Source organism: Coffea arabica, chromosome 6c (genome assembly GCF_036785885.1).
Source record: "Coffea arabica cultivar ET-39 chromosome 6c, Coffea Arabica ET-39 HiFi, whole genome shotgun sequence".
Taxonomy (NCBI): domain Eukaryota; kingdom Viridiplantae; phylum Streptophyta; class Magnoliopsida; order Gentianales; family Rubiaceae; genus Coffea; species Coffea arabica.
Window position 1 is genome coordinate 12,949,469 of NC_092320.1, and position 16,433 is coordinate 12,965,901.

Genomic DNA, 16,433 nt, shown 5'->3' on the forward strand with positions numbered 1-16,433 from the left:
AAAATCTCATCTTTTTGTGGGGGTATATGTCTAATTTAACCCCAATCTTGTTCCACACCCGTTTAGAAGACCAAAGGATTGTGTTGAGTACTAAACATGTTACTTTTTTATTTAATAAGAAGACTTAATTCAACTTGAAGTCGAGCTAGAGCAGTACTGAATCGAGATCAAGCTCTAAAACAAGGTACTTGACAAATTTGAATTCGAACTTGAATACCTAATATCAATGGAATCGAGCATGAAAAAGATGGTACTAAGTCCTACCAAAAATAAAGAAATAGAACTTAACGCCTCCTCCCCTTTTTGATTTCAGAATGAACTTATGCCCCGACCCATTTCATATTGGATCCGTGGGGACTGGCGGAGCATGAACTCGCAGCTTCCGTCTTGATAGGGTGGTGTTTTGACCAATTGAACTACAATTTCAGACTCGACTCTATTACGTTGGGTATAAAATTTTTCAAGAGGAATACATATGATATCTACCAAAAAAAAAAAAAAATAGTGAATTTTTTATGAATGTAGTTTGACTAGTTGAATCCCATTTGACAGGCATTATACAGGCACATAAACATCTTTTGGAGGATTATAAACATAGTTTGGTACACCCAAATTATTTAAACGTCTTATATGCACATGAACCCATCTGTCCGTTAATAGTTCCAGCCCACTCACAGACCTTAGTACGAGTTTAGCTGTATGGACATCATTAGATTAAATTTATAACCACAAGAACACATTACTTGAGAGAAATAGTCCCTACACTCATATAAAATAATAACCGAGTTGATCTGGAATGGGAAAGCAATAATCGAGTTAGTTCTTCTAACTTGAATCTCACAATACCGACTAGAATATCTGATCTGGCTACTTTAAGCTCATTAATCTTGACAATTGACCAAGCTTTAAGCTCATACTTCATAGTCCCTGCATCCTATAGGTTAAACATGACCAGACTTGAGGGCGTAAGCATGGCTGATAGTTAGTAATCGATAAATTTTTCATTTCGGGATAAACCACCAAAAATGTAACTATCATTATTTATTTGACGGAGGGAGGTGGTTTTCAGGTTTTCCGTAAATTTTTCTGCATATGCAATGAATATTTTATTTTAGAATATATGTAGTGAAAGTGTTGTTTTGATACTGCTTTCTTATTCTATTGTGGAATATGTGATGATATATTTATTTTGACATCTACTTTCTTATGCTATCGCGGAAAATGCAAGAAATATACCACGAGTCGTGGCGTGGCATTCAAATTGTCTGATTTACAAGCTTCTATTCTTTAGGGTGACTGTAGGAATTTAATTAAAAAAAAAAAAGCAACGTTCTACAAAAATTCCTTTCATCTTTTAAAGAAAGAAATAAATAAAGGACCTGGCATGCATACACCGAATTAAGAGCAAGAATCTTAATGAAAATTACTATGGCGGTGGCGGTTTCAGCTTTTCAAGCTACTAATAAATGTGTAAATTTTCACTGCAAAAGATAGTGATGAAAAAAAAAAAAATGTAACAATGGGCTGTAATCATTCCCAATCATCTGCAGAAACAAAGAAGCTAGGAAATGAGAATTGGCAATTATTGCTGGGAAATGAGCACTAACATAAAAAAAAAAAAAATGTGATAGCAATATCAAGTTGAAAATCTGGGCAACCGGCAAATAATTGTAAAAGTTATGACGCTAAAAGGGGGCCAAAAAGTTCAGAATTGATCAATTCTGCGAAAGAATACTGATCAATCAACTGCTTCAAATATTTTCTGGTCAAACGCAAATGGCAGCCATGTACAATGGAAAAATTCTTTCACTTTTCCCTTTCTTTAGGCTTCTCGTTCTCTATTTTCTCATTTTGTCAACGCTCTCCCTTCAAAGAGAAACTTAATCTAGGAAACATTCCAAATGGAAAAACCAAAAAAAAATTGCACTACCTAAAGATTGCCAGAAAATGGTGTATGAACCACCTTGTTTTGCCTCCCCATTAGCCATAGAAGAGTTCTTCTTGCAAAAGAAGGTGGATTTACAGACATAGAATCCAAACTATTGCAGCTCTGAGTTTCAATATCACGAACGACGTCACTCCCACCATTTTCCCACCTACCAATATCAATCTCTGAAATAGTCCTCCTACCACCATTCTTATTAGGCTTCAAATCCTCTTCATTAATCACATTGCCCTGCCCTGGGAATCTGAATGAAAATGCCCTTCTTGATGATTGTTCTGTGGCTGAATTCCCCTTATCCTTTTTCCCCCTTAGCCAAATTTTCGAAAATGAAAAGCTCTCTCTTCTGCTACTCCCCACAGCCTTGTTATGAATTCCATTATTGCACAAACTAGCTGAATTAGCATTACTAGTATCTTGCATTTCAGCACTCCTAAATGCTTCAAAACCAATGAATTCTCTTCTTGAATCACAACCACATTCAGACATTGCAGGCCTGTGACCTGGCGTCAACGGCAAAGCTGGTTTCTTGCTAGATTGTTTTTTTGCTGGAGTCATAATTCGAACTTGCAAGGATGAGTTCTCATCCATTACGTACGCAAAAGATCCCATGGAAAAGCACCTTCTTGCATCAGCATTATTAGTGCTACTACCTTCTCCATCTCCGTCTACATTCCTAAACTTCCCAAGCTTCACGGGAACAACCTTTTCCCCTGAACCCACGAGAACCTGCTGATTATCATCCTCCCTAGCTTGAATTTCACAAGATTTCTGCAGAGCCCCTGAATTAGGCAGCCTGAATTCATCCTCACAACGGGAACTCAAGTGTGAACTCACTCTTGCAACTGAATTAGTAGTGCCTAAATCTGGTACAATCTCTCTGGAACTCTCACTTCCAGATTCAAGAACCAGGACTATTGGAGAACAATGGCGGTTGGATGAGAAATCGGGAATCAGACTAGCTCTACAAAGAGGGCAAGTGGAGTGAGACAACAACCAAGTGTCGATACACTCCATGTGGAAAGCGTGGCTACATTTTGGTAGCAATCGGAGCTTATCTTCAGCTTCAAATTCAGATAAACAAACAGCACAATCAAAGGGACTTTTCACACCTATAATGGCTTTGTAGTTGAATATAGGGAGGGTATCAATAAAGGACTGATCAACACCAGCATCGTGAAGGTGGAAAAGTTGCTGCAACTGGCCTTGAAGGGCAGTTACATTGTCCATTTCATCAGGATCCCTCGTTGGAGGTCTCAGGAGATATCTAACTAGGAGATGAAGCAAGCCAGAAACAAAGAAGATAATGGCAAGAATTATTATGATCAGCAGTATGCTTGGGCTTACCTTGTTGTTCAAATTGAAACCACCGTTATGGACACTAGAAAGAGAAGATGGTGGTGGCGGTGGCGGAGGCGATGGTGATGGAGGTGGCTCAAGAACATAATATAGCTGCTCTGGTGGAGGACTGAACCTCTTTCCCTTCATATCCAGGAGAATTCTATTCATTTTCACAGAGAAATTTGGGTGAAAAAGCATCAAGATTGGAACTTTAAAACTTGAATCATGTGATACACTAAAATTCCATCTGACAGAAAAGTGGTTCCAAACTTAAGCTAAATGAAGAAACTCGGCTAAGTGTTCAAACCTTACAAGCAAAGACGTGTTTGAAGAAGTGTAGTGTGATATAAGAAGGCCTCCTGAAATAGACTTTCAGGAACTTCCCAGTAAATTTAACTGGAAAAGGATCTGCAAAGTCAAATTTAGAGATGGGGAGTAGTGAGAGAGAATTGGTTGAGGAAGTGGTCGTAGTAAATGTCATGCAGAGAAGGTAAGCTTTTAAATTGTGCAATAAATCACACAGCAGAGCAAGCATTAACACAATTGGATCCAATACGACTAGAAAAAAAAAAACAGTCATTTTCTCAGTCATATACTAGTGAGTAGTAAAAAATTCAGTTAAAGATTAGAGAGATAACAGGTGTCCCTTCTGCGATTTCATCAAATGCTAAGCCTATTTGGTTGACTTGAAAGTTGCAAGACTACATCAACTCCAATGCACATTTAAGTCACCTAATTAAGAAAATCAAGGACTCTCTGTAAATAAACAATTACACCAATGTTGTGAACTCAAACAGTCCTTTTCCATTTCGTGTTAGTAATAGTTTAATCAACTTGTCTTGTCATCTTCCATCCCGTTTCTGATCACATTCTGGCCTCAATGCTTCTATTCCAATTCTAAATCTTTTCTTTACGTGCAAGTCCGAGAATTAGAGCTTCATTAGGACAAACGTTGGAAGCTCAAAGTCAAAACCATGGCTAGCCAGCTAGGCAGAGTAAAAAGGGGAACCATAGCAATTAGGCATAGTGTACATGTAATTAAGAGGTAGTGCAAGGAAATAATTAACGAAATCACAAAGTCAATGCCTTTACTGGAGCCCATTGTCTTGGAAGTGACACTAATCTTCACTTTTCTACTAGTCTTAGCTTTGTGCCCAACTTTTTGTGCTGCCTAAAGAGCAGTCAGCCATGGAACCAAAAACCCAAATAGAAGAAGAATCGTCCGCTTGATGTCTCCACAATGATCCGCCAATCTTTTGGCTTTAGTGAACCAGCATTCCACAATAATATAAATAAAGTTATACTACTAGCAACCATGAAATGCGAGATGATTTAAATTTGAAACGCATATAAAGGATATTAGGCAAATGTAATAACAAGTAAAACATATCAATCACAAATACTGCAAAATCCTGATTTCAGTAAAATAAAGTGTAAAAAAGCAATACTATATTTGCAGATTTTGATGATTTATTTTGTAATCCCTGATAAGATGCAGAGCTTTTGAAGGACAAGGCAAATGTAGTTTAGACAAAAGAAAACTGTTAGTAATTGATTAGACAATAATTCCTTGATCAGACTCGAAAGTTTGGTACTTCTAACTTTTTCTAGTTGTCATTAGTACTAAGTACATAGATAAAGTTGAACATTTATCGATAACACAAATTCCTAAAAAATCTTGCATTCTTGGAACAGTTTAGTCTGACTTGTGCCCTCAAAAAGGGCTTTTAGCTTGAGAAGTTCAAATAGGTAATAAGCTCTACGAAGTTAATTTTCTTTTGTTTCTAAGTATGAACTAAAATGTCTAGTCTCCATATACCAAGTCGTAGGGGCTCACACCAGAGAGTGGCACGAAGCTCACCCTCCTAACTCCTTGATGGTACAGAAAACTGAACATTTGTCATCATCCCTTGGACGGAGAATGCGGAGTTGATTACCCCAATTCTGTCCATGTAGTATTTTGCACTTCAAGATTAGACCAATTCCATTGATGTTGAAAATTATTGGGGCCATTAATGAGCATGCACAGAAATTTGCGTCAATTACAACAACAGTATCCATGAATTCCTCTTCACGAAGGCAAGCAAGAACTACTTACACAGCAATTGTTGCATCCCCCCGCCCCTTTTTTTTTTTCCATATGCTTCATGAATTTAGAAACAACATAAATGATATCCTTGACTGGACGGTATATGAAGGACACTGGACCAATATGGTCCCAAGAATTAGGTGGCCGATAGTACTTTAGCAGTAACGAGCTTAATACTCAAAGTGTCATGCGTGGAAGCTTAATTACAAGTCAAGGTACATAACTTTGTTTCTTGGCAACTGTTAACAATGAAATATAATCTCAATGCTTCTGCAGTTTGTACATCAACCAAACCAAATTATTGGGAGGAAGCTTATAAATTTTTGCTCAGCTTCTAACTACTTTCGTTACCATACTTTTTGATTTTCCTTAGTACCATAAAAAGGGACACAATAACTTTGACTTGGATTAGTAAACTTCTAGAAGAATTAATATACACAAACTCCGCCAAATTTTGGATAAAGCCTATCTTTTAATAAGCAAAATAAATTTCAAGCATTTCTATCTTATTAAAGGCCATTTCTCCAAGTGGCACCATAAAACCGGACAATCCCATTTTGGGCTGCATTCGGGCTATAGATTCCTACTTAGCAATGGTCTTTTTTTCACTTTTTCTTTATTTAGGTTTTATTTCTTTACTTATTTTTGTCATTTCTTCCAATAGTGGTTGGTGAGTTTATTGTGAGTAGAAGAGGAATTAGGTTGCTTTCGGTATAGATTTTAAGACCCAGTCTACATCTATCACTATTTCTATGAACAAACTAATGATGGGACAGGAAGACCCCAGAAAAATATTATGGAAACCAAATCAAGAAGATAAATATTCAGGGGAGCACAAGCCCTTTTCAGATTCAAAAATTTCCTCTAACCTAAGTTTTGATAAACAACACCTTCAGATTTCTTGGCTTTTAGACGTGTCGAGATGAATTACTTGAATTGTCCTTATGTGACGTGAGCCACCTAAATTTCTTCCATTAATTGGATGACTACCAATCCTAAACAGCAAGGAAAAAGTCACTAAGAAAGACTTTGATACTACGGGGTTTTCTGCTAACAGACAAAAAATGCAATCGTGCATGGCACATTGCTCAAAATGAATTAGAAGTCTCCATGCCTGGTTTAATACTACAGCCTACGGATAAGCAATCCCAACAACAACTAGTGTATACTCATAGCTTCTTCTTCCAACAGTAGTTAATTTGAAATCCAACAGTAGTTAAATATTAGTAGTTGTTAGTAGTATATGAATTTTAATTAATTAGACCACACAATTAGATTGTCCATCTTGTAGGTGTTGATCTCTAGGTTGACTGACAGGGTGTCCAAGAATGTACATTTTTTTTTTTGAAAAAAAATGTATACTTGAAGTTTATAGCCAATACCAATCTAAACTCGAATTAAACGACAGGTCTTTTCTTTTTTTTTTTAAGGAAAAAAAAAAAGATTTCCATTGAGCTAAGACCACACGTACTCCAAATATTTTTCATTCAACAAATTTCTGCAATTTGGTGTCATCGTCATGATTGGGCTTTTTCACATTGCCATGGTAATATGGTATGAGGAATGAAGGGTGATGGTAAGAGATTGAAACAATAAGCTGCATCCTACTACACTAACGTAACCAAGGGCATAGGCATGCAACTGTGCAAGACACTGATAAACTCAGCCTAAAGCTTTTTTTGTATTTTCATTTCATTTCTTAAAAGAACTATGAGTTAGTGAATCAATCAGACTATTGTTAGAAGAATATTCTAATTTCTACTATAACAAAACAAATAGTTGTAATAATCTGTACATATGAACCTCATCCAGACAGAACAAACAAAATTTCGCAGCGATAATTTGATTTGTACTAGAACAACTGGGGAGGAGATCTGCTGACGAGTTGACCATAGTACCATACCATGACAGGGGGCCACCTCACTTCAAATCTAACCCTATGCATCTTTGGGCAATTCCTAACGTCGACAGAGGGACTTCCCACTTTTTTTCTCATACTTTTTTCGGTTGTTTTCTGGTCAGAATCACACCTCATTTCATGTAAGCAAATTTGTCACTGCGTAGGCTTCTCTATCTACAGTCACAAATGTATTGATTTTATCCGCACATTGACCTCCTGTGTGGTGCCCGTTATGGCTTTCTATCTAATCTGAATTGCCCCTCTTTCCACGAAACCTTTTCTTTTCTTTCTGGTAAATTTTCTGTGTTCCAACCATGAGAAAATGATAGATGTCATTGTTTGAGTTGATAAGAGGACAATGTAGATTTTGTCTTAATTGTGAGTCTTTTGTATTTTGGTTACTCGTTCATTTGTTGGCACTTAACGCATGCTGGTTCAAGTTTTCTTTGTTTTTCATTTTGGCCCTTTGTCTTTTTTTTTTTAATTAAGTTCTTGAATTGAGCATGTTTGTACCTAAAATGTTTAAAATCAAAATTTTGTTTGACAATCCCTATTTTCTTCTACATCTTTTTCCTTTTCCATTTTTTTGGTTTTGGTTTTCTCTTTTTTTGGGGGGGGGGGGGTGGTGGAATATTTATGAAGTCTCTTTAATATTGTCGAGAATATGGGATAAAGTCAACAAGTATAGACGAAAACAACAAAGAATCCGAAGAGCACATCAAAAACTTTGTTGTCTTGGCACAAAATAGCCCCTTGCTAGAATCACATATAATCAAGTGGAGCACTCAATTCTAGAGAAAGAATTTTTTATTTGAACTATACTTATCAGACAAACCAAACCAAAGAGTGTAGACATATATACATAGATATTATGTTGCAGCAACAATTGAAACCTACATTTCTTCAATTTAATGTGATCCGATTAAAGGAAGAGCACATTTACTACCCTGACAATTAAAAACCATCAATTTATACAACAAATGCATAGAATTAAGATTTATTTTTACATTTGTATGAACTGATGAAATGACGTGTGTATGAACAACTTTATATCTGCATTTATATGGCTAACAGTCATAAATATCTTTTTTTTTTTTTTGGTTCAGAAATCTTGATCAAGTCAATATGTTTGTTCACTATATCCGTCTATAAACCTCTCATACCATGAGACTATGACACTTGATCAGAGTCATGAATAGGCTCTGAGAAAAGATTAGCCATAACTAATCCAACTCACTTGTTCTTTAACAACCCTGTATCCCATGTGATTATATCGTCAAAAGGGTCTTAAGAAAAAGTTTGGATGGCCCATGAATTAATCCTACCAAAAAGCTAAAATAAAATTGTATTAGTAACAGATATGAAGTGGATGTACACCTTTCCTTTTGCAAATTGAACCACAGAAAACTCCATGTGCATGTGCATGCAAATTTATTGTTCAACGTCCCCACCTTACCACAACTAAGTTGGAAAATAAATATACACTTGTTTGTCAACATTTGCAGATCTCGGTAAGTCCAATACGAACTACGACTCCCAAAATAATTTTTATGTTTTAACTTTACGAACATTTCCACATGGTTTGGATCTTAAGGGTGCCAATCAATTAGTTTTGAGCAGATCCTGAGGCTTTCACAATCATGAAATGGTCTTCACCGGATCCCTATATTTTTGACAAGAATGAAGTACGCTAACTGCCTCTGGATATTTAGTCTTCTGTGCCTAACCTTCTACAATAATTGAACCAAATGTCCAAGGTTTTGGCGGGGTTTGATTTTGTCAAGCTAACAACTCTGGAAAATGGAATCCATGGATGGTGTTGTGTGAGAGAATGAGTTCATCATTGTTGAACAAGCCTTTTAGGTCCTTTTGGGAGCAGATGAAAATAGTTGGAAATGATAACGAGGATAACTTTACTTACCATGGAGAAACCTCTTCTGAACTTAGTGATTAAAAAAAAAAAACTTTATTATTTTCCGAAATAATTATGAGTGTCCCTTTACTCAAACACATAATTAAACATGTTCTTCAATTGGTTAATTTGCCTAATCCAATATAACCCAATGTAGGAAGATAAGACATAAAAAAAATCTTGATTTTAGTAGTTCTTCACTAGGGTAGGTGGAACACTTTTCCCTTTCTCCATTTTTAAAATCAACAGATATCAAACCTTGAATTAGCACCTAATAGAACAGGCTAATCCAGCTTCATACTAGAAGCACTACCGAAAAAGATCCTTTCTCTTTTTTTTTGTTTTTTTTGTTTTGAGAATCACTTTTCAGGGCTAGGGCTAGATTATAATTCTTGAAAGATTTTTTTTTTTTTTGACGTAGTTCTCAAATATAAACCGGAGTAGATATTTTGTTTAGGATTTAAACGCCATGCCCATGCTGGCCAGCTGCATTTAGTGTCAAGTCCATAGTCAATGATGTAGCCAATTCTACTTTATTAATTATTCATTTTCTGGTGAATTTTTCTTATTGATTTACACAGTATGATACGTCAAAGAGTCATAGTTGTAATGACCAAAAGGGAGAAGACATAGGGACATAATAATATAGAGCGAGGAAAATTTCAATAGACCAGACATCGCAAGATTTGCCAATTTTAAATGAACAGAAGACCAATTCGCTAGGCGTTGTAAATACTACCGCATCCAAGACGGGCTTTAGCTAGTACGTGGTTTCAGGATCATTTATCCCCCTTAAGTTGTAATGTTGTATCCTAACAACTACACTTAAGGACTCATTTGCACTCTGATTTTAATAGCTGGCTGATAAACCACCTGTATAGCTGATATTGTAGAATGGGCAAATGAATCCCAAATAGTTGTATTGGAATTTAGGGTAACCAAACAAACTTGGAGGGTAAATTAGATTGAACTCACCTGCAAATCTTTGGTAAAACATCGTAATGAAGTGATCATCATTTGTTTGTAAACAAATCTTTTTTAACATTCGCTTATCCCATATTTTGATTTTTTTTTTTTTTTTTGTAATTTTCATAACTAGAATTGATCAATTCGAGTAGCACAATGCTTTTCTATTTCAAGAAATTATATTTCATGTAGTCCAGCAATTTTGTAAGCATAATACACTTCCTCCCATTCTGCATAACCTAACAAATAAAAAAAAAAAAAAATTCTGCACGCCATGGATTGGGACTGGGGTCAGACCAAAAAACTCTGCTTACATTCAACTTTTCCTTTCCGATTGAAGCAGAAGTAAATCCAGTACCTTTTAGCATCTTAAACAGCTTGGGTTGGGTTGGTTTATGCTGGTCTGGGCTCAAGGTGATGTCGAACAAACATCATCAGCCCAATGAGTTCCACTTGCAGAATTTTTTTTTTTTTTTTTTTTACTTTGTGAAAAAGGTCCAAGCTCGTTTCGAACTTATCTAGAGTCGGTTACCAGAGAAACTTAAGACAGGGTGGGGAGGCTCGGGAGTAGGAAGAATTGGATTCATTATTAAAAAAAAAAAATTTCACATGAATTACCCTTTCAAATAATGGAGATCATGTGCTAAAATTTTTAAACTTCTACCCTACAAAATTTAGGAAGCAAGTCGAGCAAATAAGCGGATAATTACTATTGATCTTCGTTATTTAAAAAAAGAAATCGACCGATTAAGGTCCAAGTGAAACTCGCAATAACTATTCCATGCTTGATTAGAAAAGGATTCCACAACCACTTAACAAAACAAGGATTATTGCAAGCATCCACAGCCAAATAAGTTAACTTATCCTCCTTCCGGAGGAGGTGGATTTTAATTTGGTTTATACTAAAAATTAAATATTTCTGAAATTTGTAGCATCATCTCAAGTTTATGTGGAGAAATTGGCCCAATTGGCAACAATCATCCCATGCTCGATCCATGACGAAGCAGGGCAAGCAGCCAAATCCAAGGGCACTAACCAACCATCTTCCCACATACTCTATATCTGATAGAACGGACCAGCAGGAAATTATCATACTAATAATAAAAGAGAGATAAGTCTAAAAGGAGATTGAAAGCACTTGGCTTTAACTTAAAGGCTTTTCGATGGTACATACACTTCCCCTGCTTTTCTTTTCTACTATACTCGTACCTTGCGCTTTTTGTCCAAAATTACTAAGGTTTTGAGGCTAATTTCCTAGTGCGGCCTAGACTTGATGGAGCAAAATTTAAGATCATCATCTAGTTGGCTTGATTCGTGCTGGGGCTTGGATGTAGGCAACAAGACCTGGCTGCAGCCATGTTCCTGAGTCAACTTTTGAGAGCATGGATGGAACGCCTGCCTGCCGGAGTACGAAGTTGAAAATGGAGGAGTAATAATACTTCATTACTTGGAGCAGTTCCTCAGAATGGACAGTGTGCCTACAATTTTCGGATCTCTAAAGCAGGAAAGCTGATGGGCTACCACCATCCAAGGCCTTCTTTTTTCATAATGCTAATAAACAAGGGGTTTTTGTTATTTGATGCTTTTCACTTGGTGATTAACCATTGATGGTTTCATTCAGTGTCTCATCAGCCCATGTTATAGCAGGCTTGTCAGAGCAAATCGATCATATATGTCAGGAAAATATCCTGATGCTTAGTTCAACCTGACTACTACGCAGTCATCAAATAAATCAACTTACCTCCTAACAAGATCTTCCCTTGCTTGCTCAGTTAACTTATATCCGTATCGAAAAGCATTATCCTCATACAAAGCCCTTAGCCTGCTTGGCTAAACCATTTTTCACATGTTCAATTTCATTTCCTTGTCCCGTACGCACAAACTAAAAACACACGACATGGTTCCCAATACAAGAGGTATGGTCGGCATCTTCTCAAGACTTGCCTTTGCCAACCCTATCAACTAATCATTTTTCATTTTATTTATGGTTTACAATTGGCGAAAAGACTCTCACTCAAAATCTTTCACCTTTAGTTTATTCAATACGATTAAATTAAGAAGCTTGTCGGATCTTGTGAAATCCCACTACTAGCTAGCGTGAGTACTTTGGTGTATGCAAATGGAAGAAAAGTATTACTATTAATTAGATGAGAAAAGCACATTGATTGTTAACAATAATAGTACGTACAAATAATCGCCAAAGATTCCACAGTGCTCTCCACTGTCAGCCTGGACAATCGCATGGTTTAACTAGATAACACCTGGCCGACGGGCAAGGCTGTTAGGTTAGCATATAATAATACTAATTGTTACTCCTTTCCTTTCACGGAAAAATAAAAAGGGAAAGAAAATTGAAGATGCACATGATTAGGGCTAATCATTTCTTTAAATTAAGAAGGCCAGTTTGACGGTTGTCAATGACAAAAGACAGAACAATTTTTCTTTTTGGGGGGAAATGTGAATCAGCATTGTTGGCTCCTCTTTTTGATAATATACAGTACAATAAGGGAGATTTTACTCAACAAGGAATAAAGAAGCACACAAGAACGACAAGAAAAAAAATAACGAAAAAACGTTAAAGACATTAATTACGCGTCCATTCATGTACATTTTCGCAAGCGTATATATTAGTATTTTCGCTGTATAAAGACACTTTTGATCTAGCATAGTTTTAACTGACTATGATTATGTTTTATTGCTAAAAGGTTTGGCTAATGAGTGTCCCCTGCACTTGCTAAGAAAGGTTTCCGGTGTTAATTTTTTTTTTTATTTATAAAAGTGAAATTAGTTTGAAAAAGTTTTCAAATGTAAACTTGCATTCACATTATGCGTAATTTATAAGTATACTAATGATTGTCCCGAGTACACATTTTAAAAAGAGTAAATTTTTTAAATACTATTAGTGTATACACTATCACGGTTGGATGGATGATGCACCAGTTTAAGTGATAGTATGCATTATGTTGCCTCTAAATTTAAGCTCATTTATCAACGCTTACCTAAATATCAAGCAAGCTAGGTTTCATGTTACGTTTCCTACCATTTTAAGGTGTCTGTTTCCTTTCGTTCTCTTTAAACAATTCGAAGTTTGTATTACAGTGGTCCATAACCTTAGTTTTGGTTGCTTTTCTTTACGTACAAAAAGAAGTATATTCTGATTCGAGTGAAAAGGCCTTGAATTCATGCCTATTCATTTGAAAAAACCAATAAGAATAATAAAAAGGCACATGCATGCACTTCCACACAGTTTGCACTCAACCAATTCATCTTTCACAACAACATAAAATTCTTTTTTTTTTTTTTTCCCTCTTTGCACTAGGAGAGTTATATCCTAACATTTCAACAAATAAATAAATCGTATCCTCCGTCAAGGGTTAGAGGTAGAATGATTGGATTATCTACTGATCGGAATAGAATTTTCGATAGATAAAACATTGATTTGAGCAAAAGCCACAAATCTACGCAAAACATGGAAATAAAAAATTGTACATTCTTGGCTTTTGTAAACTCTTTCGTATTATAATTATGAAAAAGTTTATTACTAATTATAGGTCACCAATCCCACTTAATAAGTGGCATGATTTACTTTTGACAGGGTGTCAAAGTGTCACTTGGGATATAAAAACTATTAGTACATTTTACCACAAATGATCAGATCAAATTCGGCCAACCCAATACAAGTTCAGCTGGACTCCCCCTCTCCTATAGTATAGGAGCGGAGTAGATTGTGAAGTTAAATAAAAAAAAAAAAAGTTTCAGATCAAATTTGGCCACATTTTTTTGAATTTTTTTAACAAGAAGAGATCAGATTTAAGAAGTTTGGAGAATGCTGGGGAATTAGAATCGAGGACCTCAAAATCTTGAGGTCAAATTTGGCCACTTATTAGTCATGTCTTGTCTAGGTTCAAATCCAAGCAATAGGTGTTGTGTTAGGGTTTCTCTAACGGGAGAAACCAACTGGAAAAATTAATTTAAAGGAATGGACAAAATATAGTTATCATTTCTTATCAGTCTTCTTTCCTCCAAAAGTGGGCTGAAACGGAAGGAAAGGACATCAAGATTAATAAAAATTTTAAAATTTTCTAAAAAATCTATTATGTGTTTGTAAATTGAAATTTTAATTTATGGATAAAAACATAATTAATGCATGATAGTTTCCTTCCTTTTTTTCCTTAATCCAAGCAAGATGGATGGATTCCAATTTTTTCTATTTTCCTTTCCTTTTTTTTTCACTAGAATCCTCTACTTTCCTTTTCTTCGCTTTCCTTCAATCGTATTACTAAGGGGTGCTTGGTTCATGCTCCGGAATTGGAATTGGATATGGAATGAATTATAAAAAATCAGTATGGGTATAAGCTCGTGGTATCGTTGAAATCACTACTGCTTGGTACAATTTTTAGTGGAATGGGTATCAAAATTATTATTGCATTTTTGCCCTATCTTTTTCTTTTGTTGGGTCCATTCACACGGGCCTTTAGCAGCAACCGCCAGTTATCAGCCGCCTTGCTTTCAGCCTATCTGCAGCTATTCCGAAGCCAACCCATCCTCCCACCGGAGCTCTCCTTCAACTTCCAGCAACCGAAGATCCCGTCCCACAAGACCTTCATGATAAAGAAGAAGCTGGTGAAGAAGCAGAGACAGAACAGGCCCATCCCTTATTGGATCCGCATGCGCACTGACAACACCATCCGCTACAACGCCAAGCGCCGCCACTGGCGCCGCACCAAGCTCGGCTTCTAAATCTTCTGCGTCCGCCGTCACCATCATGTTACTTGTATTTGTCTCGAGCTTTTTTACTTCTGCCGCCACTTTTTTGTTGTAGGTCTCGATCGAATTTCATTTGATTCGAAGTCACAAAATTGAAACTTTAATTTGATTGAAGAAAAAAAAAGAGGGCGAGGAAGGAGTGATACTAGTGAGAAGGAAGGTGAAAGTTTTTGAGATGTTAAGTGATGGCAACAAGAAAAATTTTTAGATGCCATGGATGAGGAGACAAGTGGTGGGAGGTGATGGGGAAGACAAGAGGGAGGATGACGGGATGAGGGTGAAGGGGTGAGTGGATAAAAAAATGTTTTATAAAAACTATCTTGGAATCAAATATAGGAATTAACAAAACCCACCAAATCACTCAGGAATGGAGAGTTCCCAACTTTTTAGAATTCATTCCAAAATCTTCAATCCCATACCTATTATCCAAGCACTTAAAATGGATATCATTCCAAATCTTGAATCCCATACCCTCAAACCAAGCACCCCCTAAGTATTATGGTACCATCTGGAATAACAATGGAAATCCAGAGTTGTATATTTGACAATTAACCAAAGGGTTAATTACATTTATCTTCCTGAGGTTTGACCATATTACTAATCAATCCCTGTAATTTGTCCAAATAACGGTCTCACCCTTTGAATGATCAAACATTTAACAAAAATCCCCTTAATGCCGAAAATGCCCTTATTGAGGCCATGTTGCATTAAAAAAAGAACATATTTTTATTTTATTAACCCTGAAGCAATCCAAAAAAATAGAAAAAGTTTTTGCTTATTATTTTATAAAAACCATATCTTTGCTTCCATAAATAGTTTTGAATCAATAATTATTTTAAATCTTAAAAATGAATATTAAAAATTAGATAAATTGAAAGAAAAATAAAAAAAGAAGAAATTATTTTAATTCCTGAAGTATAGTTCAAATTGAGGAAAACATGCCTTGTGCTCTCCGCAACATGCCTTGAACCACAAATTCTAACCATACTTAAGGATTTAAAATAATTGCTTCTTTTTTATTTTTCTTTCAATTTATCTAATTTTTAATATTCATTTTTAAGATTTAAAATAATTATTGATTCAAAACTATTTATGGAAGCAAAGATATGATTTTTATAAAATAATAAGCACAAACTTTTTTCTATTTTTTTGGATTACTTGAAGGTTAATAAATAAAAATATGTTCTTTTTTTTAAATGCAATATAGCCTCAAAAAGGGCATTTTCGGCATTAAGGGGGTTTTTGTTAAATGTTTGATTATTCAAAAGGTGAGACCGTTATTTGGACAAATTACAGGGATTGATTAGTAATATGGTCAAACCTCAGGGAGATAAATGTAATTAACCCTTAACCAAAAGACTTCTGTCCATTATCCAGTTATCCACTAACTGGTCTGGTCACATAACCCAATTTCCAACCCAAATTTGTACGTGGACCACTACCAAATTAATGGCTTCCTTATCTTTCGTACCCCCAAAAAAAAAAAAAAAAGGCTTCCGCTCGAGTAAATATTCAA

The 16,433-nt window shown here is 35.7% G+C and overlaps 2 protein-coding genes across 2 annotated transcripts; one reads left to right on the forward strand and one right to left on the reverse strand.

Moving 5' to 3' along the window:
• Positions 1-1,704: 1,704 nt before the first annotated feature.
• LOC113692348 (RING-H2 finger protein ATL13) lies at positions 1,705-3,804 on the reverse strand. Its single transcript, XM_027210745.2, has 2 exons — positions 3,591-3,804; positions 1,705-3,443 (listed from the first exon to the last, which is right to left on the reverse strand). Exon 2 carries the CDS (start codon positions 3,428-3,430, stop codon positions 1,931-1,933), a length of 1,500 nt encoding a protein of 499 aa, XP_027066546.1. The 5' UTR covers positions 3,431-3,443; positions 3,591-3,804; the 3' UTR covers positions 1,705-1,930.
• Positions 3,805-14,432: 10,628 nt separating this feature from the next.
• LOC113691515 (uncharacterized) lies at positions 14,433-15,023 on the forward strand. Its single transcript, XM_027209674.2, has one exon. It carries the CDS (start codon positions 14,555-14,557, stop codon positions 14,888-14,890), a length of 336 nt encoding a protein of 111 aa, XP_027065475.1. The 5' UTR covers positions 14,433-14,554; the 3' UTR covers positions 14,891-15,023.
• The last annotated feature ends 1,410 nt before the right edge of the window (positions 15,024-16,433 follow it).